This window comes from Pleurodeles waltl, chromosome 10, assembly GCF_031143425.1.
Source record: "Pleurodeles waltl isolate 20211129_DDA chromosome 10, aPleWal1.hap1.20221129, whole genome shotgun sequence".
Classification (NCBI taxonomy): Eukaryota; Metazoa; Chordata; class Amphibia; order Caudata; family Salamandridae; genus Pleurodeles; species Pleurodeles waltl.
In genome coordinates, this window is record NC_090449.1 from 112160372 (window position 1) to 112186338 (window position 25967).

At 42.9% G+C, this 25967-nt stretch overlaps 1 protein-coding gene across 2 annotated transcripts in view; it reads right to left on the bottom strand.

Annotated features, from left to right (window-relative positions):
- TMEM184A (transmembrane protein 184A) overlaps positions 1 to 25967 on the bottom strand; it is a 141335-nt gene that overhangs the window by 41956 nt on the left and 73412 nt on the right. For both annotated transcript variants that reach the window (XM_069209918.1, XM_069209920.1), the window contains exons 2-3: positions 12964 to 13227; positions 12136 to 12301 (exon numbers count right to left, since the gene is read on the bottom strand). In XM_069209918.1, the coding sequence (XP_069066019.1) occupies positions 12136 to 12301; positions 12964 to 13227 (430 nt within the window). The remainder of the gene's footprint in view (positions 1 to 12135; positions 12302 to 12963; positions 13228 to 25967) is intronic.

Here is a 25967-nt window from a genome sequence, read left to right on the forward strand (position 1 = left end):
AGCTTCTTTTTAAGGGGCACTGTGCTTTCTTAATATTTCAGACGTTTCAACACAGCAGCAGCAGACAAGCAGCAGCAAACAGGGAGTACAGAGAGATGGGAGGTGTCTGGGCAATGGGAGGAGAGGGAGGCAGGGACTTGCATAAAGTAATTGGTGAAAGGATACTCCGTGCTTTGGGGGCACTTGCAGGAGATAAATTAGGTGAGACACAGTAATTGGGCATCTATCCACCACGGGAAGTGAGAGCAAGAGACAGGTAAGCAAATCACATGGGTAATCCAGGAGGAAAGTGTCTATTTGCTCAGATGCCAGCTAATAAACACGTTTCACACTATTCACTCAGCAGCATGAGTTTTAAGAATAGATGCTTTTGGTCCTATGTCATGAGTGTTCGCTTCAGCCATACTAACATTTTAGTCACTCACCCAATGTAATTTAGAAATGTCAGTTTTGTTTTTAACATGGTAAGCAGTGTTATAATTGGGCTGGGTCCTGTCTCTAATGGGTCCTCATTTCGGTCCTTGACAGTGTTGTCTCAGCAAAAAGAATACGCAAGTCAATAAAAAGTCCAAGTGACCAGCTTGGAGGATGTACCCAGCTAAAATCATTGTGGAAGAGACCTGGGGAAGGAAGGAGGGGGAGAAGTAGGTGGAGGATGATTAAACCTATAGGATAAAGACCAGGAGATGGACCACCAGGAGGGCTAGGCTGACCAGAACCACGAGGACCAGGACATGAGGAACAAGGATCAGGGTAGCCCAGTCCAAAATGTACTAGGATCAAAATGATAACAAGGAACATTAAGAGGAGAACCAGGACTAGGGGTTCCAGGAGCAGGGTGAGAAGGATCAAGAGGACTGGAAGGATGTGGAGCTGGGCTTAGAACCGAGTGGACAAGGGGCCTGAAGGAACAGAAAGTCCTGGGGTAAAATTAACATAAGGCCCTGGAAAAGCAAGACAAAGACGTCTAGGAGGGTCCAAAATCTCCAACCAGAGGGATGACAGGGACCAGGACTAAAAGAAGCAGATCCAGGTGGACATGCCACGAGGACCAGGGCCTGGAGACTGTTGGAAAGGAGCGTCAGAGACAGGAGTATCAGAGCCACAGAACAGAAATAAAATCAAGAAAAAGGGGTTAGAAGCACAAGGAACAGGAAGACCACGATCAGGAAGGACCAGTGCTAGATCAGCAGGATTAGGAGGAATAGAAAGGGCCAGGAAGTCCAGGCTCTTGGATCAGAATGACCAGGAAGGGCAGACTCGGGGGGGACCCTAAACCAGGTTGACAAGACTACATGGACTAGGGTGACCCACAACGCAGGAACTAGGAAGACCAGCGACAAGGGACAAGGACACTCAGACCTAGGAGTACCATTATTAAGAGGACCATGACAGAGAGGACCAGGCTTAAATTCACAAGAACATGGAACAGGCAACCATGAGACCAGAAGGACTAGTAGGACTAGGATGAGGCAGACGGACTAGGGGGGCAGAGGGCTAGGGAAGCCAAGGCTAGTGAGATTGCACCACAGGACCGGACAAAGGAGTACAAAAATCAAGACCAGGATTGCATGGATGATGGATCAGGGTCAGAAGGATTAGGAACAGGCAAACCAGAGGACCTAGATAAACCAGGAGAGCAGGACCATGATGACAGAGGGAGCAGATTTCAGATGTGGAGTATGAAAATGGCCTAGAGACTGTGAAACTGGAAAAACAGGATTGGGAAGACCAGGGGCAGGAGTAAATAGTTATGAAAACCAGCCACCATGAACGTGAGGACTTGGAAGTTCTAGTCTGTTGGAATCAGGAAAGGCTGCTATGATCAGAGGAGGGCCAGAACAAGGTACTGCAGACCATGAGGTCAAAGAGCTGGAGCGCTAGGGCCAGATTGAGGAGGGCTATGAAGATGAAGACCAGGAAGACAACGGACAGAACAGCCATTATAAGCAGGAGAGGGACTAGACTAGGGATCCAGAACCAGGGCCACCAAGAGGACCAGAGCACGGGGGACTAGATAAACTAAAAGGAGCATACCTCAGAGCACCAGAAAAGGGCAATGAAGACCCAGAGTACTATATACAGAAGATCGATCATCTTGGGTAGCATGAACAGTTTGATGAGGATCATAAATAAGAAGGACTATCACAGTCAGGAAGAAAAAGGGGAATGAACTAGGGAGTTCAGGAGGACCAGAGCTAAATGATCTGGATCAAGCAGAACCAGGAGCAAGTGGACCATGACCAGTGGGTGCAGTACCTGTGGGACCAAGAGGACAAGGAGAGCCAGGGGAACCAGGACAACCCTAAACCAAGAGGACAACGAGTGCATGGACACAAGAGGCTAGTTGGACCACGGAGACCAGTGGGACCAGGACCTGAGGAATTAGGACTAGAAGGTAAAGGCTGAGGAGAACCAAGACAAGCTAACCAGGGCAAAGGTCAACAGAAAGGAAGATGGACAGGATTGTCCAAGAGTGGGGGAACCAGAAAGGGCCAGGATGACCAAAAGACAAGGTGTATGATGACCAGCCTAAGCAGGCAAGAACAAGGAGGGCTAAAATGACCAGGATCAAGGAGACCAGGACTAGAATGGCTCCAAAGACCAGATCCAGAAGAACTAGGCTCAAGAGTACTTAAACTATAAAAGGACCAGGGCCAAGAGGGGCAGGTCTAGTGGAAAAAACAATCACGAGAATAATAGAGACTAAGAAAGCCAAGAATAGGACTACAGGGGTGAGACCTGGGACTCATACAACTAGAAACAAAAAAGCTTTGCGAATGAGGAGCAGAGGCCAAGGAGGACCACGACCATAGGAAGAAGGGAGATCATGGCAAAGAGGACCAGGACCTGGCATACCAGGAAGACCTGGGTGAGGAGGAAAAGCAGGATCAGGACAAGGGATATCAGGACTAGGATGACCATAGCCTGAAGGACCAGGCCACAGGGCTAGGAACAGGAACAGTATATAAGAGACATGCTGGCAAGGCTAAAAGGACCAGAACAAGGATGGCCATAGCCACTTAGTGTAGACCCACAAGGACAAGGGGCAGAAGGATCAGGATCATGTCCAGGAGGACCAGGAAAATCAAAAGCACACATAGTATTGATAGTAGGACCACAGGGCTAGCGGTAGGACCATGAAGATAGAAGAAAAAGCAAAGAAAATGAGGAGGGTTGTTCCAGGGATACCAAAAGGACCAGCACCAAAGTGAGGAAGACTAGAAATATTAGGACCAAGATGACCACGAACAGGCCTAAGAGTTCTATGGCAGGACCTCAATTTCATAGCCCAAAGTACCAACTGGAGCCAAAGGACTAGGTCTAGGGGGCAGCAAGACCAGTGTAAGGAAGATGAGGGGGACAAAATAACCGGAGACAAGAAGATCAAGAAGACTGAACCTGGATGTCCTGGAAAATCAGGAGTGAAATGACAGTACAAGGACTAAGAGAGATAGGTCTAAGAGAACCAGGACACAAGAGACAAGGTAGATCAAGTGATGAACAGGGTAAGAAGGAGTAGAAAGACCAGGTCAGGCGGATGAGGTTCAAACAGATCAGGAAGGAACAAGAAGGGGGAGGCTGCAAAGTACAGGATGGCCAGCAGGACCAGGAGTAGAAACAGGACAGTGAGAACCAGGAATAGGATGATTAGTGCTAGGCAGGCCAGACTCAGAGTAAGGATGACTAAGAAAACACAACCAGGGAGATCAGGGCCAGATTCAATGGCAACCAAAGCCAAGAAAAGCACTAGGAGAGGACCAAGACAAAGAGGCCCAGGGGATACACAACGGTGGGGACCAGGAAGATCATGTTACAGAAGCCCAGGCGGATCAAGCCCTGGCATACCAGGGTGAGGATGAAAAGGAAGAGCAGGACAAGGGAAGCTCAGGATGACAGGAGCAAGAATGGCAAAACCAGGTGACCAGAAACAAGGAGGATCACGGCTACGAGGATGAGTTGGTGCGCAGCCAGGGTCATAAATAGCAGACAGACTCTGGGGACTAGGGCGAGGAGTACATGGCCAGATGGAAGAGGACCAGAAGAACTAAGCAGATCAGGAGCAGGTCGACTAGGGATCAGGAAGGGTCAGGACCATGGACCAGGGAGTACCAGGAAGGAGCAGGGTCAGGAAGGAGAAGAATCAGCAGCACCAGATTCTGGAAACCAGTACCATAATGACTGGGGCCAGGAAGAGGATCAGAAGGACCTAATCAACACAGAATAGGAGGACTTGGAACAGAACTAGGAGGAAGACCATTGTTAGAAGACCTAGAATGATCAGGGGGTGAAGGAAGAAGACTGGGAGCAGAACGACATATGTGATACTAGGCCACGTGTATTAAGATATCCCTTATTTAAATCCATCTTATTCATGCTTCCCATACTGTCAGCCCTTACCAAACCCAACATTTTTCACAATGCTTTTGATCCTATCTGCTGAAAAATCAGAGCTTGAAAAGTGAATAAAAAGTAGGGGTGTACGAAATTCAGGTGATTTGTTTATACCTAATGCAAAATTTGGGCAACATGCATGGTGTTATTTTTCACTATATTTTAACACTTACATTTTGTATGTTAGGACACATTTAGCACTAATAAATAGCGCAAAGCAACAAAGTCACCATAAGCAACAGACTTTCGCATTTTGTTGTTACTATGTGTTTGTGGTAAATTTTTACAGTTCATGATAACTTTTTTGCTGCAAATGGTGCATAACTACACAAAGGCGGGAAATGGCATAATTTTGAGTATTTCATGTAAAAAGCACAACACAAAATTCCTGAAATTCAGCGAATTATGTTGATGCAATTCGCCCAAGCCTAATAACAATTCAGGACTGTCACCGTGTGAGGTCGGATAGCAAATGCTGCCTGATACTGGCTCAGTGGTCTGAGGGTGGATCATCTGGAAGAGGGACTGAAACTTGGCAGAGGGGTCTAAACATGTATTGAGGAAAATTATTGTGTTGGATGGGAGAAAGGACTGTGGTCTGTGAAAGATGGAAGAAAGAGTTGGAGAATCTTAGCAGGCTGAAGTCAGCAAAAGTGGTTAATGGCTAACAACGGGGGTCAAATGGCAATCAACTAAGGAGAGCCGAGGATCATAAGAAGGTTTTGATGAGCAGAACGGGTGTCAGGGAGGCTGCAGATATTTTGGGGTCAGTTAGTACACAGAGAGACAAAGCCCCGATTGCCAGCTATGAACATACAATCAAGACCAGCACTGGTAGCTTCAACACCAGATAAATTGGTCTGCGAAACTCTGAGGGCAAGTTTGAAGGTGGGGAAGGTGTGTATGCAGCCAAAGAGTTTGGAAGGCCCGAAAGAATCTCAGAGTGTCAAGATGGTACAGTAGTCTGTCCGAGTCCCAGACCTTTGTGCGGACATTCCTTGTGGATGTCAGGTACATGTATGTGAAGTGAATGTGTAGAAAAATAAAACTCGTTGGGCCATATGTACGAAATTCAGTTTTTGCATTTCCTAAACAGCGAATCCTAAGAAATCACTATCTAGGAAATGGAATGTACAAAAATAGAGATTTCATAATACTGATTCCTAGAGAGTAGGAAACACTATTAGGAAATCGCTATTTAGGAAATTTTACACCATTTGTTCCTATGGGCCTGAAGGCCCATAGATAAGAATGGTTTTGTTTTTCCAAATTTGGATTTCCTAATAGGAAATCGCAAATTAGGAAATGCAAAACCAAGGGTGCCTATGGGCCTATGCCCCTCCACATTGATACACACCCAGAAATAGTGGTGTGCATGAAAAACGCAAAAATGCCCTAGGGGCATGAGCGCGCTACTTGGCACTTAAAAAATGCATTTTGGGTGCACTTTTTTTTTTTAAACCGCACATGGATACCATCAACTTGGAGCTGATGGTAATAGTGTTTACTAAATGCCCATATTGCATTTAGGAAATTGTTTGTACATGTGCTTAGGAAATTGCAAACAGGAAATCCCTATTTAGTGAATTACAAAATACGATTTTACTGGGTAGAAATTGCATTCTGTGATTCCCTATCTGCCTTTGTACATATGCAAAACAAAATTAGCATTTCTTAACTGACTGAAATTGTGATTTGGTCTGTTAAGAAATGCTAAATCCTTTTGTACATGTGGCCCCTTGTGTGGTGAAAGTCTGAGTGTCTGGACCAATAGAATGCATTCTGGATGTCACAAAACAGTGTATTTGTATTGACTACATCACTGTGGCAGGAGGGTGGCTATCCAGGCCCTGAAGTGAACAGATGTAAAAATGGTACCCACAGAAATTCTAGGAGGTCCTTGTTAGCAAAGGGCTGCTGATTAGTTCTTCCAGAGCAATGACCTTTAGTATATCGTAGGAGTGAGGGGTCAATCATCAGTTTCTGTTGCTATAGGTGAGGAAGGCCCTAAAAGCAGGACCTTACCTTTTGTTTTTAACTAATGACTGCTTCAGGGAGGTTGATGACAGCCAAGTGATGAGACCTCAGACTTCATTGTACCTTTGCTTTACATACTCCTGCTTGAAGACAATATCATTGCTACTTGCTGTGAGAGTCATCACTCCGCAGAAAGACAATCTCTGAGCTACAACCTGAAATTGGCAGATGAAGGAACTACCTCAAACCAGTTATGAAACGGCAGATAGTGGATCTAAATTCCCCCTGTAGAAAATGAGTATTAAAGTGTGACTGTAAAATCATTAATCCTTGGGTCAAAAGAATGAAGACAACAAACAGCCTCCATTTCTTCACACTGTCTTATGTCCTATACTATTTTTAATAAACACAATGAATACACTATCTTTCTGTGTCTTCTGTTCAGTTTCTTTGATGCCTAAATATCTTTTTCTGATTTACTGGGACTATTCCTTACTATTCCAATGACATTCAGTTAAATTAGTTATAGGCCCATTCATTTCCTAGTAAAGAAAATACTCATAAGCTGACCACGTGGCGGGTTTTAGTTAATACCTCCAGATCCCCTCCTCCTCAAACTTCATCAGGAAACTCGTCTTTATTTTAAAAAAAGAGGCAACTTGGACAGTTAGATAAAATCCCGACGAACTAAGCACTTGAACTGGTAAGAATGAGCACCCATGGTTAGGAAACACCATAACTATATTTGTTTTTCCATTTATGATGTGCTTGTTATTGCCTTGGAAGTAAGAAGACCGAACCACTTACTTTTAAAAGTAACAGGTAAATCAGTTGTTATTAAGACTCAAATAATAGTTTGATAGTCCCAATTTGTTTTTTAAATTTCATCAAAGCACTTTATCACTGTTACACATATGAAAGTCTTTCATGAAATTGTATTGATGTATTTCTGATATGTCATTCTGATTCCAACTTATTGAGTGGGTCATTATTATATGAAAGATTGTACATAGTGATTTGTTCTTGTTGCTTTAAAGGTCTTTGACCAAAATAAGATGTTTTGATTGATTGACTGACATACATGATTGCTCAAGGTGGAACACAGGGATCACTGGAATAACTGACAGGGTATTATGGTATAGCATTTCCAAACCATGCAGCTGTTTCACAATTAATTCAGGTAAACATTTCTGATCTTGAGCGTGCAACAAAATAATTAAATAATCCCACTCCTTTAATTTCTCAAACTCTCGTGATGATTATTCTGATTTTTTTTTTTAATGTTTCTAAAACTTTTTCCAATACATTCTTTGTAATACCACAAGCAGCACAACATCAGCATAGAGAAGGAAGAATCATTTCATTGTCAATCTGTCACACAGAAAGTGGCCTGTTGAAAGACTGCTTGCACCCTCCTCACATGCAGAAAATATAAAAGGTACTGAGACTCAACCTCAGTGCACCAGATATGCTTGTTGACTCTGCAGTCCTAGTACTGGCCATATGAATTCAATACTACACTGTTAGTTACAAATCTATAAAGATTTTAACTCTAAGATAACCAATACCCATGAGTTTGTAACATCAACTTTGACAATCAAGGCAATTCACAGAGACTGACTTTTAAGATTCACAAATTTGGAAACTGGATTATGCATCCATAATCTCCTGTCCCTGTTACTTCTTTTTGAAGGAGTTAGGCTTGAATGACAATGTCATTACCAACCACTCAGTCATTTAGTCATATTTAATATATACTTGCCGAACACAGCTACCAAGGAATCTGACAAAACGCTAACTGATAATTGACTAGGTACATTGATTTTAGTTATTTTAAGACATATAGTTTTACTTCCCTGTCATGAAATTGGAATGAAGCCTCTCAATTAAGGGGTCCTATGCAGTTGTTAACGTAAAAATTAAATGGCAGCATACGCTGGGATCATGGACAAACTTGAGGGGTGGTCAGGTGTTGCAACTGTAACCCCAAGCGACCCCTGGCACTGCCTTTGCGACCCCTGGACTCAGAGGTGGCTAAATCAGTGCCAGAAACACAGGGGCAGCTCGTCCTTATGGATATTGGTTTGGCTTCACTTCCTTTTTTTGTTTTTAGTCAGTTTTTTTGTATTACACTAGGAGAATAATATTACATTATTCAGTAAAGATGAAAAGGTGTTTGATGTCACTTCCACTACTCTTGGAATTTTGGTGAATTGACGTCCATGACTGGGATACATTTTTTCCATTTCTAGCCTTTGTTTTTACAAGTTATTTTTTTCAAGCATTTTAGTCTTAGCTCTTTAATTGACCTAAACCACAATTACTAATACCAGAATGTACTAATTAGTTGCATGAGAGATTAGCGCAGAAAAAAGGTATTCTGATAACATGTAGCCTTTTTGGGAATCTTATATCTGGCCCTGGTACATTCCCATGAATTTGTAAGAGCACATACAAATCTGTAGAAGAGTAAACAGCTCCACCTAGTCTCATCTTTATTGTTAGCCACCGCTTCAGGAAAACCTAAATGAGCATTTGTGGATTAAGTGACCGCTTTAAAATGGGGCCGCAAGTTGCTGTGTCTAGGAATTGGTATAATGGAGTGACATTCTCTGCCATGGCTTTCTAGTTAATCTGGAAGTTTTCAAACATTCTCTTTGATGGCTCCTGGGACCTTTAGACCTATGATTTAGTGCTGCTTGGTTGTGAATTGCATTTTCTTTAGCACTAACTTGCATATGGAGATGGGTGCCATTTGAGTCCATTCCTCATTTGCAGTTATACCTGGTAAATCTGCGCTGGGCATTGTAATACATACTGTTATCTGTTTAGGCTGCAGCCAGGTAAATAGTGAAGTTTCTCTGCTACATGCACATCTACTGGCCATATTGTGCACATACTGCTATTTAGCCAGCATCAATGCAAGACTTGGCAAACAGTAGATAGTATCCTTTGTATAATCAGTAGACAAGAAAATAATGTGTTTTTTATTTTTGAAAGCCACTGGTTAAGTAGTACATAATGTCTTCTATTTAGCCAACAGGCTCCTGAAACGTTTTTGATATTGCAAGACCTCCAGTCCAACAGCACATAATTTGTGCTATTTTGCCAGCAGCAATGTATATAATGAAGCTTATTTGCTATTTGTGTGGCTACTGTTCAAATCGTACATAATGTCTGCTATTTGCCATCAGAAGGTAAAGAGTGAAGTTTCTTTGCAATTTATCTGACTACTGGACAAATATTTAGTCTATGTCTGGGTGAATTCTGAAGCTTCTTTGTCATTTGCTGGATCTCTGGGTAAATAATTCATAAACACTTTTATTTAACCACTAGCCAGGTAAATAGTAAACTTTCCTTGCAGTTTCCATGGCTACCAGCAAAAAAGTACACAATCTCTGCTATTTAGCCGGCAGCTGGGTAGACAGTTACATTCCCCTGCTATTTTTATGGGTGCTGGCAAACTAGGGTCAAATCTCGACTATTTAAGAATAAAGTGAAAATTCTGTGGTAATGACAAGGCCGCCGGCTAAACAGTGATGAATCTCTGCTACTTAGCCAGCATCTGGGTAAATATCAGAAAACATTCAATATTTACTCAGCAGCCGACTAAATTTGTCACCACCTATGTGGAAAGGGTTTCAATTCACAAATGAAAGAACGTGAATTTTTAATACAATACACTTAGTACCAGATTTAGAGTTTGAAAGTAAATGAATATTCTTATATTTCAGTAGAAATCTCTAAATAATGAGTAGATGTTAACTGCAGAATTTACTCCACATTACAGATAGTATTGGAGAGGAAGGAAACTCAGAAGGTGAATTCAATTTCATACTTAAAATTTCCTTGAGAAATGTAAAGATTTGTAGTTAGTAGTGAACTCTAAATTGGGCCTTTGTAACCAGCTGCCAATGAACCGGGCCATGAGTAGAGAGACATAGGCTCTTTCTTAGCAGCCATCAAGTAAGGGATTTGAAAAGCTTACCAATTCCTGTTCTCAAAACACAGATAAAGAGAAGGATGTGTCAGTCATGTTTCTGCCAGTTTTAACGTATTAACGCAGATGGTGGCCACTTGCAAAAGATGTCAGATTTATCAGGAATGTGTTCCTTCAACAGCTTTGTAGTAATTGAAGTCCTTGTATCTCTTATACCCATTTTCAATCTTCATTTCAGCAGTAAAAATACTGATCAATTTTTGATAAGGTAATCCTCTTTCATTTAAAGGATTAGTAGAGTCCCATTTGCACTGAGGTAATCTCCTGACTTCCTGATGTTTCACTTTTATTCAAGATTTTCAGAGGAGATTAACCATCTTAAGTGGTGCTGGGTTTGAATGCTGCACACCACAACCACTGACTACATCTGTATAGCGCCTAATATACTAGTTTGTACGCACTGACATTTCAAATACTTAAATACCAAATCCCTGTTTCTAGCAAGGGAGCAACCCCCAGTGTACACCAATTAGATGTCAATGTTCATATTTTCTATGTTGGAGCATAAATATATGGAGATTAAATTATTTAGAGCCTTGTCCGTACTCGCAGCAGAAGCACCCTTATGTTTTAGAGGGAGCCAATGGTCAAGGCTGAAGCCAGACAAAATATCAGTGACATTCCTTAACGGAAGAAACTGGGAGCCGAGTGGCTCCAGTATTCACAAACGGAGAAGGCGCATGGCACAGGCTGCTGGCACAGGAGGTGAGTGCTAAGCAGTAATAATGTCCTAAGTGGACTTGAACAGAAACAGACTCTTAATGCTGTGCAACTGAGCAAAAAGCTGGGCAGCACATATGGTCAGTGGTATTGCAAGAGCTCAAAAGCTGACAGACTGGATGGGTCCAGTGTACCTATCTACACATTTTGTCTCAGTTTCTGCTGCATAAAGACAACCATTGAAAGGGTGAATGGCACAGTTCAGAACAAATGTTTGCATTGCATACTACTCAACTGTTTTTTTGTATGAAACCAAAACTATTTCAGCCTTTTGCATGTAACTTCCCACTGTGCAGTCTACTTTCATGATAGACTTATGGTTTGATTAGACTTTCAATCTTTGCCAAATACCTTCTATTAAAAGGCTTGCCCTCTCACAACTCTACAACTGCTGCTGTTAACATGGTCAAACACGATCTATTGGGTGGATACACTTGGTTGAACTTTTTCAAAGAATTTCTGAATTCTCTTTTTGATCTGAAGATTTCATCCGCCACATGTCACACCCCTCCAGGCTGCAGCTAGCACTCATGTAGTCTTGAATATCATTGCACTCAGAGTTGGCAAATCGAGAGAAAAATGACATAAGAAAATAATTTTACTGCAGAAACAGAGTCGCCCTGGATTTCTGAGATTATGTCAAATGCTTCCAACTGGATTTCTCCGAGTTTCGAAGAAAGGACTGGGAAATCTTTCTGTGATCAATTGCCTATGGTATGATTTATTAAGGATCGGTTTTAGGAAATCCTAAAGAGTTACTATGGGAAAGCAGAATCACCATCTAGAGCAGTAATAAAATTGTCAGACTTGAAGCCAAGACGTATAAAATTCCTGGGTGACCTGCTGAATAAACCTATACCGACCAGGAAATAACAATGCGGATATGTGCTTCCTAGGATAGTTTGGCTTTTCCATGGGGTGATTAGTTCAGTACGTGTATGTGGTTTCCCCATCACCCCATCATCGGAAAGTATTTCATCAGTACTTTTTGTGGAACCAATCTCAGGTATGCTTTGTGCATATAAAACATCGATGGAACTCACCTTCATAGCAGTCTCGCACCGAATTGAAGTACACATAATACTGGTTGTTGCCAATGAACAAGAGGCTGAGCCAAGAGTCAAAGGAGTAAATGGGAACGATGAAGAGTATCCGGATAATGTATCGCTGTTCATTGGGGACGGTATAGTTTTTAAGGTGCAAGTAGATCTATAAAGTGAAAAGTAAAAAAAAAAAAAAAAAAAAAAAAAAGGTTAAATACTTCTACCTCTGTGGAACATGCAGATAAACATGCCCTACTGCATTGGCACCTTAAGCTCCAGCAACTAGAAAGAGTCGAAGCTTGACGTATCTATTAATGGCAAACAAACACACAGTGACTCATGCGTTAGATAAACTAAGTCACAGGAGAAGGGGGCGGGACTGAGAATGAGCAATGTATCAGCAGGTCTGGGAACAAAGTTCAACCTGCCGGTAACAGTCAGAGATATCGTCCCTGTGCCATGATGTCAGATGGGTGTGCAAGAGGACAGGAAATTCACGGAAGGCGGATCTGCATTACTACTCGCTATGTCTCCCTCCCATCTGAAAGGACTGGTCTATAAAACATTACAGAACCTAGCAGTGTGGAGATTGGGGTTAAGGAAACTTCAAGCAACAAATATTACTGACCAAATCATCGAATACAAGGCAAGATATTAGGATTTGAGCTGTTACTCAAACAAATGTCTTTGGCTTAAAACATGTTATTCCAGCCTCTCCTATGCCACTGGTGGCACTCAGAAGTTCAGAAACCTAAGGGGACTAATCCTGAGCATCACACAACAGTTAGATTCGTAGTGCATCCATCATCACTGGGGGGAAATTCTTACCTGGTGGCAAGTCAGGATCAATGCTGACCATACAAAGACTCCAGAGATCCCTTGCGCGGCGGGGGTGGTCAGGAAAATTTGCTGTCCAGTGGCGTTCTGAGCATCTGTCAAAGGTAGGGGCATAGCGGCAACTTGAGAGGGCAGCGAGCTGGTAGTGAGTGGGGAGAGGGTGCTCTGAATCACTGCCACCGCCAGGCTGGAAAGGAATGGTCCTCCTTCAGTGCGGGCAGCGGTGGCAGACACCGCGGAAGCCGTGCTGTTCATCTGCGAAGAGAACCAATAGAGAGCAAAGGTAAACACTACAGACAGTGAGGCACCGGCGGAGAGAGGTGAGGGACAAGGAGGGGGAGAGAGGTGAGGGACAAGGAGGGGGAGAGAGGTGAGACAGAGTGGAGTAGAGAGGGTGGACAGGATGAGAAAAGGGTGGAGCTGGCCAAGGTAAATAAGGCAGAAGATAAAAAGGGTAAGGCACTAGATAACAAGGGAAAGGGAGAGAAGCAGGTGGAAATCAAAAACTGCCTCCAGAAAATTGCATATTTGGATGGATTCTTATTCCAACTTTCATTTATGGTAACAAAAGGAAAACATGACAAGAACCATTTACCTATCGATCTATACAAATACACATACACATAATTACAAATATGTATATATATTTACACACACACACACACACGCGTTGTGGTAGTTCTGCTGCATTTATGGTCACATCTCTTTACATAGCAAAATCATTTTTTATTTTGCTAATGACATTGGTGTCATTTGTCAAACGCAAAAGACTTTCCAAAACAATCTGGCTCTTGTTAGCTCAGTTCTTTTAAGATATGTGCAAAGTGCTGAAGTTGGTCAAGAGGAGGGGATGTGCCTCCAAAACGCGATTTGTCCATTTTCACTATCCTATGCCGTTTTGCCGCAGGCTACAGAAAATAATTGTGTGTAATGACATTATATTAGATGTGCAAATGCATGTGTAATTGGCACTGAGATCAGTAACATCTGTGCATTAATTGACCACACTGTGCTCCCCCTCATCCACCCCTGTAATCCTGTACCCAGGGATTACTGGGCTCACAGTTTGACCTTTCCATATCTATAATCTTTGTGGAAACCTCTACTCACTATCATCTCTTGAACACTTTGCATGTGCAAGAACACACAAGGAAACATTAATGGTCAGTATTGAGGTTGCCTTCTTAGCTTGATCACCTTTATAAGAACATGTCCTGGGCTGCGTGATTTTAGGTCTTCGCAGTAATTGGTGATAATTATATTGTAATGATAATGACACTGTAGATCAATTCGTATTGTAATTGCATTTATAAAGCACTTACTACCCCTGATGAGGCACTGAATTGCTTCATGGCGAGTTGTATGCTACTCTGTAACCCGAAGATAGTGGTTAATCCATTAATATTGCTATAATATTTTTGGTGATCAGGTTAGTCTAGTGTTATAAGGAAATCAAAGCCTTTTCTTCACCAGTTTCTAGTGTTGGATTACGTTAATAGGAGTTAGCTGTAACTATTTGAGTGAAAGTGGAAAAAATGGATAAGCACATAGAGTGGAGGAGGTTAGACTGTGAGATTGCAAGGAGAGATTACACGGGACGGGAAATTGTGGTTTATGGGAGTGGGATGAGTAGAGCGGCTAGAAAAGGTCAGATAATGTAGACATTGTTACTCAGAAGATGTCTTTATGATTTGTAAAAAGACAATGTGATTAGCTGAAATACAGCTGACCTTGGCCACTGATCAGAAGCAGATTTCATCTGAGGATGCACCAACAAATCTTCGAGTATATTGTGAGGCCCCCATACCCCAAGGATTTTCCAATGGATCTCAATGTGCTAGCAGCTTGTCATGCTGAAGTAGAATCAGCTTGACCAGCCTGTCCTTCACGATTTATTAAAACCCCATTCCTGAAAATATGACTCGTAACATTCATAACACAGGTCTGCCAGCGCTGCTGTGCGAGGGATCCACTTCACCGGTGGAATAGGAAGGCACAAAGGATACTCATTGGACCACTAACACTTTTAGAGTTGGAACCACATTTGAACTGAGAGTAGGCAGCTGATAAGGGTGCTAGGTTAGGAAACCCTTGGTTAGTGGAAATACAGTCAATATTTATAAAGTTTTGATCCAGACAACCCAAGAAGATCGATTAAACATAACAATCTGTCAGGCATTTTGAAATACAACTAAATGTATTATAATGAGGCTTATTCTAATAACTGAACTCTCCAAAATATATATATTTTTAAAAGACTTTTCAAAGGCACTTATTTAAAATGCAGCTTACAAATATAGTAATGTTAAGCCAAAACCAAGAATTGTTCAAAATAATTAAAAACATAACAGCAGCCATGTGAACACAGGCGGAGATGAAACAACCTTGATGGAGTAGATCAGCAGCACACATTCAGGGCTGACGCAGACTGGGGAGTATATGCTGCTGGTCCTTATGTGTCTTCCACTTGAAGGTGGACCAGTCAGGATCACTAGGAGGTGGACCAGTCATGATCACTAGGAGGTGGACCAGCCATGGACAGTTCACAGCTGCCTTAAACACTGGTGAATTTGAAGATGTGTCCCCTTGGTGTCATTAGTTCTTCTGTAGAGGTACCACGGATCGACCTTGATAGTGTGGGTAAAATCATCCAGTACCATTATACCCCCCCCCCCCCTTGCAGGATATTTACCTAAGTGGGTGTTTGAACAGGCACCACTGCTGCTACTGCAGAACTACTACATGCTAGTTCAATGGTCCAGCATATGGCTCATCTCTGAAGTGTATATATATATATATATATATATATATATATATATATATATCTTACACACATACTTCAAGCAGGATTATGGGGTACCCTACATCACTTCACAAACACACTTCAAGCAGGATTTCAGTTTGGTCAAACATTTTAGGCTGGATTAAATGGACACCCTAAGCTACATATATTGTTGGACCTGGCCCTTTTTGTAGGGTTATCCCCAAACATTTTTCCTTCTTCCTCCTATTTTTTCTGACGGGTTTATGTTGGCTTTAGAACTCTAGGCACTTTACCACTGCTTACCAGTACTAAAGTGCATATGCTCTTTGTCTAAAATGTATTTGTGATTGGTTTCTCCATGACTGGCATTTTTGATTTACTAGTAAGTCCCTAGTAAAGTGCATTATGTGTGCCCAGGGCCTGTAAATCAAATGCTACCAGTAGGCCTGCAGCACTGATTGTGCCACTCACATGTGTAGCCCTGTAAACATGTCTCAGACCAGCCACTGCAGTGTCTGTGCAGTTTTCAGGCCCAAACCTTCCCTTTTACTACATGTAAGTCAACTCTAAAGTAGGCCCAAGGCAGCCACTTGGGCAGGGTGCAGTGCATTTAAAAGGTATGATTTGTACTAATAATGTGTTTTACATGTCCTGATAGTGCAATTCTGCTAAACTTGTTTTTCACTATTGCAAGGACTATCGCTCCCATAGGGCAACAGGGGGATTGCCTTGAAATATATTTTAAGTGTAATTTCCAATTGGGAGCAGATAAAGATAAGGTGTCTGGGGCCTCTGAACTCAAATTTAAAAATACACCTTTTAGTGAAGTTTGTTTTTGAATTTTAAGTTTGAAAATTCCACTTTTAGAAAGTGGGCATTTTCTTGCTTAACCATTCTGTGCCTTTCCTGTCTGCTGAATACACGTCTAGCTCACAATGACATTGGGGCTGTTTGTGTATTCACTCTCAACAGTCACACAAAGGGAGCGGAGCTGTGCCCTGCATATCCTGATGGCCCATCACCAGGCTGATGGGTCTCCTTGAGTTAGAGTGGTGGGAGGGGCTGACACTTGCACTTGAATAGGGCTGTGCCTGTCCTCACACAAAGCAATCTCCATCCCCCTGGAGTGTGTCTGAGGCCAGGGCAGGGAAAGGCAAGGTCTAGTGCACTACAAAGACTTCTCTTTGAAGTTTGCCTAGTTCAAAGACAGAAATGGGTATATGTACTTGACCCCTGAGCCCACATAGTTAGAATCCTTCTGGACTAAGGCCATTCAGCCAGGAAGAAGAGCTGGATTCTGTAGGAAGGACTGCCACTCTGCCTGTTTTGCTGTGCTGGCCTGCTGCTTGCTGCTTCTGTCCTGAGATTGAAAGGACTGAACTTTGCTTTCCACATCCTGCTTCCAAAGGTTCTCCAAGGGCTTGGACTGAGCCTGTCTCTTGTTCAGAAGTCTCAGGGACATCAAAGACTTCATCTGCTAGCACCTGGGCTATTGCTGAGAGTCCTGACTTGCCAAGTGGTGCCAAATCCAGCTCTGGGCCCTTCGGATTGAGTTCTGGTGTACCAAGAAGAATCAAGCACATCATCTCCACAGCGACTTCGGAACTGGCACCACTGTCCGACTCTACACCTCTGGCTGCACCAGAGCCCTGGTCCCAGCTTAGTGCAACGACCATGACCGATCCTGCAGACCCAATGCTTTCACAGCGCCACCGAAGTCCCCTCACAGCGTGTTTCCAGAGTGCCATGGCACCGACACCCGTGACATCCAACTCCGTTGCAGCACCTGAGGCCCCGTGGTGTGATTGCGACATTGCAAATTCGACCCCTTGCATCTTGACCTGCTGGATTAATTGACCCTGCCTTGTCCTAAGGAACTGATGCCGCATCATCTCCCCTGCAACTGTAAGGAACCAATGCCTCATTTGCCCTGCCTAGCAGTCAGGAACAGAGGCCTCACCTCCCCGGTAACAGTAAGGAACAGACGCCGCACCGGCTCCAGCTAAGCCTCACCTCTCTGACTCCGTGCAACGTCTTTGTTTTCGAAGGTACTGTACCGGTGGTCCGTGCGACTCTGTAACTGGTGTGCACTCCCTCACGAGTGGCGTCAGACTGCTGGGAACCACTCCTTCAAGACATTGTGATGGTCCCATTTGGAGCTATTGTGTTTAGAAGCGCTTTACTAAGATGTAATCTTTGAAAATTTGTACCTTTGCTTGTGCATGTTAGAGATTTGTCGTTTTGTTTTTGTTTTACTCAGACAAATATTGGCTATTTTCCTAAACTGGTGTGGAGTACTTATGTGGTGTTTTCACTGTGTTACAATATGTGTGTACAAATACTTTACACATTACTTCTGACATAAGCCTGACTGGTCATGCCAAGCTACTAAGTTGGTGAGCAGGGGTTATCTTAGCTCTGGGGCTCTCTTACCCTAGCTAGAGTGAAGGTCCCTACTTGGACAGGGTGCAAACCACTGCCAACTAGAGACTCCATTTCTAACATATACACACAATGATATCAAGCAGGATTACATGGGCACATTATTCTACATTATATTTGTTTTCAAAAAGCATATTACACATATTACACACATTCAGATACACTTCAAGAAAGATAACAAGGGCACCCATTATTATATCCACACACACTTCAAACAGGATTACATGGTACCTGTACTTTACAAATACATTCTGACACCACATCACTTTAAGTAGTGTTACCGGGGTGCATTGTACTATGCACACACATGTGCACAGTACCAGCAGGATTACACAACATCTGTAACTCCCCATACACACTTTAAGCAGGAGCATCTTATAACAAATATCAAGAAGCATTACAGGGGGATCCTTTACTGTACACCCACACACAGTATTACACAGCACATTTACTACACATACACACATTACAAGCATGAATAATGGGCATCCTGTATCACACACACACACAAAAGGCAGGATTACAGGGCAAATACACTATACTCACACTCTTCGAACAGAATTAAATGGGTACCCTACATGTATATACACACGTCAAGCAGTATTAAAGGGGCACCCGATATTGTATGTACACACTTCAAGCAGGGTTAATGGGGTACCCTATACTGTATATGCACATACACTTCGAGTGAGGTTCTAAGGTCTCTCGATCCATTCCTCCCTCCCTCCAGAAGCTGGCCATGTAGGTTGATCGCCTGTTTTAAGTATTGTTAAATGCTCCATTTCCATAACATCAGGTTATTTCTGTAACATCACGTTCATCTTAGTTCTGATGTGATGGTTTGATAAAACTGTTTCCTTTTTCATTGCATTAAATACATGCCAGGTCTCATTTTGTGACTAATTAGAAATTATGTTGCTGTCCTGGAGTGACACAAATGCCCATGTTGTGACTCACCCCACGATCACCACTGTCCGGAACAAAAAGTCAGTGAGGTGGAACTTGCCCTCAGGAACTGAATAGAGACCGCACTTGCTTTCCCGGTGTCATCTAACACACCACCAAAGTTATGTTGACTAAACAGAAGTGGCCGTTTGGTTCCGCCGCAGAGAGATGAAACGGCCAAACTGACAGCACGCGTGAAACCCCATGTAAAAGAGACTTTACCAGTGTTTAATTTGTAAATAAAAACGTACTGGTACCCAAAGCACTCCTCTTAAACACACGGCTGCTGCATTTTAATGTGCGAGCATGGAATACTGAAGCAGCGTAATCCTGAAGCCATCTCGGGCCTCTTCAATCCATTTAAAGCCACTCACTGCCCCTTCAGCTCACTCTAGCAGCTTTCTGCTTACTCCCATTGTGACGATTTTTCGTTTTTCCCTTCCGCCGTCTTTTCCATATGTGTCTTTTGCTCGTAGCAAATGCTTGAGGCAGAAGACTAAGCGCCGGCCCTCAAAAATAAGTGCCAGTGCTCGGCGCCGGAAACAACAAGCACAAATTAAGCACTGGACTTTACATAACACACTACACTTGCAGTGTCAAAAAGGAGAAGGCACGTGAAAGTTTCGATGTGGATTAATGTGACAGGAAGATGTATTAGGTTAAAAGGAGGAGCTACTGTAAACAGGAAAAGGCACTGTATTGCACTAAGGTTTTTTTAAAAGGAATTATTAACTCGGGCCCACCTGTGGTGTAGCAGGGCTGCGTGGTTAATATGAAAAGAAATATTGGGTGTGAACAAAAGCAAACACCAATCGCACGCAGCTTTTCACCATGAGCAATATCCATGTTGAAATCTTTGCCACCTCATCTCGTGGGCTGACCACACACAGAAGATGGGAAGGAAGAATATTATAAAGGTTTTGGATAAAACGCAAAAATCTCAATTGGTGAACCTGCAGCAAGAGAGAAGCCTCTCCTCAGCTGTGAAAGGAACAGGGTCAAAGAGAAGTCAGCCATTTTCCTCGATGCCAGTTTGAAGCCTGATGCCAGACTCCATTTTGGACGACACCCTGATGCCCTCTTCTCTATCTGAGAGACAGAGACTTTAAGAATTCTCACCCTAGAGACTTTAACTTTGATTTGCCCCCGTCTTGCCCATGCAGTAACCTTGCCCCATTCTCCTTGCCGCTGCAAGGAAACTTGCCCTTAACTTTGCCCCTTTGAAACTTGCCCCATGCTGATCAACCGGTACCTGAAGGACGAAGACTTTTCTTGAATGCTGATTGTATTTGGTAAATATGAAAGGATAAATGTATTATGCATTGTGTTTTTCCTTTTAGGTACCAACTGCTATTTTGATAGGGTCCTAGCTAGAAGTTTTCCAAATTTGTGTTGACTAAATTCGTTTTGCATGAAGTCCCACATGCCAATGCTAATTAGAGGTTAGTCGAGGTATTCATTCAATGTATCATGAAGAATTGAAATCTTGTTATGCTGACCGAATGTATGCAATTAGTCAAATACAGTTAGTCACATTGGTGATTTGCATTGCTATAACAGAGTGTATCATTATTCAGATTTTACGTAGATTGCGTTTCTTCCGCCGTTATGGACAGCTAGTAATGTTCATATACATATATCAATTGGTCTTGAGACATATATATATCGTGCTAGCTTTGTTAATATAGGGAAATAAATTCACTAACTTTTAATAAACTGGTGTGGTTATTCATGACTGAAAGGTCATGGTGCGCCGAAATACCAACTGTTATTGATTTCTGATGCGTTATATTGATCTATTAATTGAGTACTGATTACCGATTACAACAGTTATTGATTATTGATCTGAGTGACTCGACTATTGAGGATGAGGAGAGCCCGACTCGGTTAAAAGATTCACCGACCTCCAACGTGTCCAGGTACAGGTAATTTATAAGGGCTGGACTCGTTATCAGTAGATGGCAGCAGAGATTGATGGTTTAGCCCTTTGGGACCCCATCCGAACAATAGACAGAGTCAGGTTAGAATTTTCTTTGATAAAACAAGTTGGAGAGATGATGATGCCCTAAGTCCCCAATGACTTTCCCGGGATCTCGGAGCTTGCGAATGAGGAACATGGAGGTATGAGAATGGTCTGAGCGTTTCTAGTGATGGTATGAGTGAAGTTAGGGTTTCGCGCTTGCACAGCTTATCGCCGCAGATTAATTGAGAAGTTTGTGAGGATTTAAGGGGTTAAAAGATATTAGAGGAGTGTTACTCCAAAGGTGTGAGAGTAGGGAAGTCGTCGAACTTCACGTGTGTGTAGCGCTTTGAGCAGAAAAAAATTGTCCACGTGGTTGTTGATGTTGAGACGGGCCCTGCGAGGTCAAGAGACTCCGGAGTATGTTGAAAAGTGTATGTGACACTTGTTTGATGTTGTGATCTGTTCGGTTTAATAGGTTGATCGGGCGTGGTCAACAAGTCGGTATGAATGTTGCAGAGTGAAAGAAAACTTCGACTTTGAGATTTGACGAATTCTAAAGTGCACTAGAATAGTTCATTGATCAGTTGAGAGTAAAGTTTGCGGGTCAAATTTTGCTTGCGAAAGTGGGAAACCGAGAAAGATGGAATAACTGCCGAGGCTAGTGAAAAATCCCTAAGGTTTCTGAAGCGATTGTATTACCTTTCCTGTAGTAAACCGACAGATCTGTTTTATTCTTTTGGTTAAGTGCTCGCGTTATAGTGCAGAAATTAGTTTATGAGTGAAGCCGAATGAAAAAGAGGACAAGCTGCGGGACTTTGTCAGCCGCAGTGTGTGAGTGTGACGTCACTAGGATAGGTCGGTTGGTGAGAAGGGTCGCGGACGGATTGGACGCCGTCCGTGAAGCGCAATTGGAAGGGGAAAGGCAAGCGAAGAGTATTCCGGGAATTAAAGTCACTTATTGATTACATATTTAGAAAAACAAAAGACGGAAAGATGAAATTTTTCAAAGCATTTAAGAGTGCCATGAGGGGAGATGTTTATATTAAAGCAAATGTAGGAGAAGAAACACCGCCTGAGGGTACACCAGCTTACATCGTCATTGAAGAAAAGGGTGTAGCGCCATGCCTTTGGCTAAAACAATGGTGCAAATTAACAGAAAAACATGGAAGTGTAGCGTTCCCTATCCATGGGTCGTTTAACCTAAGGGTTTTAGAAAATCTGAGATTTGCGCTATACGACATGAAAGTACCTCCAAGGCCAGCACAGTTTGAGGCATTACAATTTGGGAGCTAATAGCTAGAAACCAACAACAAAAGAAATTTGAGACAAGAATAAGAAAAGTAGAAGAGACACTAGCGGATGCTAGATGGGACAGCACACAAAAGGTTTGGAGATCAGACGTATTGCAGGGAATTAAATTGTTTCCGGCGATTACTGATGAAGCGGAGACGGAAGGAAGGAAAGCCACCTGTAAGACAAACAGGAGTCAGTCCAGAGAGGGAGAGAGCAATAGAAACTCGAAAAGGGGAGACGAGTCAGATGATGAGGAGTTCATTATACAATTGCTGAATGATCGCCCACCACCATACGTGGAAAGCGAAAAAGGCTCAAGCATTAGTACTGCCCCTCCAGAACCAATACAGGGTAATGTAACACCAAATTTGAGAATATCTCAGAGGCCGAGCAGCTCTGACATGCCTTTCTCACCACGAATACCACGGATTCAGAGAATGTACCCAGACGTGCCAACATTGAAACCTGCTGATAACTATCAGCCACAGGTTCAAAGGCACTGTTGCGATGAGCATAATGTGGGAATGACTTCCGATTCAATAGCGCAGGGAGGACAAAACTATCAGAGACCGACATTGATTCAAGCTGAATCAACACAGTTCTCGATGCCCCAAAAGCAGACACAAGAAGTGCGAGTAGTAGAAAGCCAGTTAGGTATGCCAGCAGTGATGAACCACAATGTGGGGATTAACATGCCACAGAATTCAGGGAACAGACAGAATCCAGATGCAATATCTCTACCTATCACTGTAGGTCCACCAGTACCACTGTACATACAGGCAAATTCAAGCACCAGCGACCAAGGGTTAATGATACAAAATGGGACAGGGAGAAGATGCATAGAAACCACTCCAGAGACAACTCCGATAGCGGCACTGCCAAATGGATCTGGGTCCTTGTCGGAATTTAGTCCAATTCCAATTTGCGCTCCGTCAACCGTGGTAAGGTCACATCCACCACTATTAGTACCGTTAACCTCACAGACTGAAACATTACAGAAACCGTCAATGGCAGTTGATGTAACTGCTACATTGATGGGACTGAACGCGCAACAGTTAACACAATGGTTCAACAGCCTGAACTCCCCGCAGAGTACATCAAGCGGGAAGGGAGAAGAATACCTGAATAAAATAAGGTTGGGCATGGAGGCAGATGAACTGGTAGAGGGAACAATGGGTTTGAACAGATTAGAATCATACACAGAGGAAGAACTAAGATACATGTGCCCTAGGATTACAAGAGAAGTGAGCAACATACATAAGAAGTTACAAGAAATTGCAGACAGAAATTAGATCGATATAGGTAAGACTAAAGACCTGAGCAGAAGTTACAGGTTAGACTTTGAGACAAAAGATTTTGAACACATGAGATCCGCAGGGATGAAAACACACCTTAAAGAGATACTGCAGAGTGCACAGGTCTGGAGATGTTTAGACAAGTGGGAAAGCAGGTGGGTTAAGAAAAAGGATAAAAAGAAGGAAAATACTTCAGAACGAAGTGAGAAAAAACAACAGAATGACGATCTGATAACCATGTTACCAATGAGAGAGACGGCAGGGGGAAAACTTGTGCATGTACCATGGCACAGGTGCGATATTCAATCCTTTACGGATGACTTTCCCAAATTAAGAGAGAAGCCGATTGAGTGGTATCAACAAACGGATAGATTTGTGAAACTCGCGAAGTGTCTCTGGGAAGACCTGAATACCTTATTTGAAATTGTGGTTCCGGCTGATTTGTGGGAAGATTGTAAAAGGGCTGTAGGTTGGCCGACGAGTGAACCAGAGAGAGATAGGGACACAGGTGCGCCATCACCTATGGTAATGAGTTTGTACTGCAAGGTGATCGAGCACTTGAAAACCAAGGTTGCGTCGAAAAATGTGGATTGGCAAAGGATTGACAGGACCGCTCAAGAGGTTAAAGAATCTATACACGCGTATTATGAGAGGTTGTTGAAAGCGTTTAAAAATTACAGTGGCACGGAAACGATTGAGCCAAAAGACATGCTCCATTTTGTGTTCAGGTTTGTGGAAGGGCTGAGACCCGAAATTAGCCAGATGATTAAATCGCATTTGATTTGTTGGCAGTCAAAGTCGATCGATGAAGTGTTGAATTATGCAAAATACTGCAGTGATGAGATTGAGACAAACAAGAAAAGATTGAAGGAAAAGGTGATGGTGATGGTGATGCAGCTCAGAGCAGCTCAGACAGGTTTACAAGGTTTGCAAGGTTTTCAACAACAGATGCCGCAGCAGCAGCAACAGGGAAATGCTATGTTTCAGCCGCAGATGAGAGGCAGAGGCCGAGGAGGTTTTGTGAATAATGGTCCTGATTTGAATACCGTTATGATTCCAAATGGTATACAGGCAATGAAGAAGGTGATGCCATGTCACACGTGCGGAATCGTCGGGCATTGGAAACGGGAGTGCCAAAACAAAAACAATGATGTCAATGCATTTCAGACTATGAGAGGACCGAAACTGAGAGGTCCGAACCCAAATTTTCAAAACAATATAAACCAGATGCAGGGTCTACAACCCATGCAACCGCAACAGGTGCAAATGCCTCGTGTGCAAATGACACAATTGCAGCCAATGCAACAGCAGTTTCCTATGGTACCTAATCAGCAAATGCAAATACCCTTAGCACCAATGAATCAGCAGCAAGCAATGCTTCCTCAACAGGTCACGGGTCAGGGAATGAGTCAAAATGACACAGTACACCAATTCCCACTACACAGCGAGAATGGAATAAACGATGCATGGGAGAGTGAAAGTTCAGATGAGGAGGGAAAGTGTGTGCTTGCAGCATCTTTGGAAGTTGATCAAAAGGGTCCGTATGTGGAGGGAAGAGTTATGGGTCATCGCGTTTCATTCTTGGTTGACACAGGAGCTACACATTCCACTGTTAGGAGCATTGAAGTGCCAAATTTGCCACTTTCAGGGAGAACAGTTCAAGTAGTGGGAGTAGCAAACAGGTACCTGACGAACCCAATCACAGATCCAGTACAAGTCAGAATTGGTAACTATCAAGGGACACATAATTTTGTGGTATGTGACTCAAGCCCGATATCACTGTTAGGGAGAGACCTATTATGCAAATTGGGATGTTCGATTATGTGCTCAAATGATGGAATCAAAATTCAGACGAGCAGTGATGGGGAAGAAGAAGATAGTGTAGAAGGGGACGAAGTAGAAACTGTCGATGAAGAATATCCCCTGATTACCCTTTACCCAATGATTACTGAAGCAGAAATTCCTGCTGAGTTACAAGAAACAGTCGGAAAAGAAGTGTGGGATATGACAGGAAAAGAGGTGGGATTGGTGAAAGGAGTGGAACCAGTGAAAGTGACTGTAAAACCCAATGTAACCTTTCCCCAGACCCCACAGTACCATATGGCACAAGACACCCTCATGAAAGTCGCCCAACTCATTGATGAGTTTGTAAAGCAGGGAGTACTGAAAGAAGTGTTAAGCAGTCCATGTAATTCACCAATTATGGGACTAATAAAGCCAAGTGGAAAGGTCCGAATTGTGCACGACTTGAGGAAAATAAATGACATAATAATTAAATGCTGCCCTGTAGTAC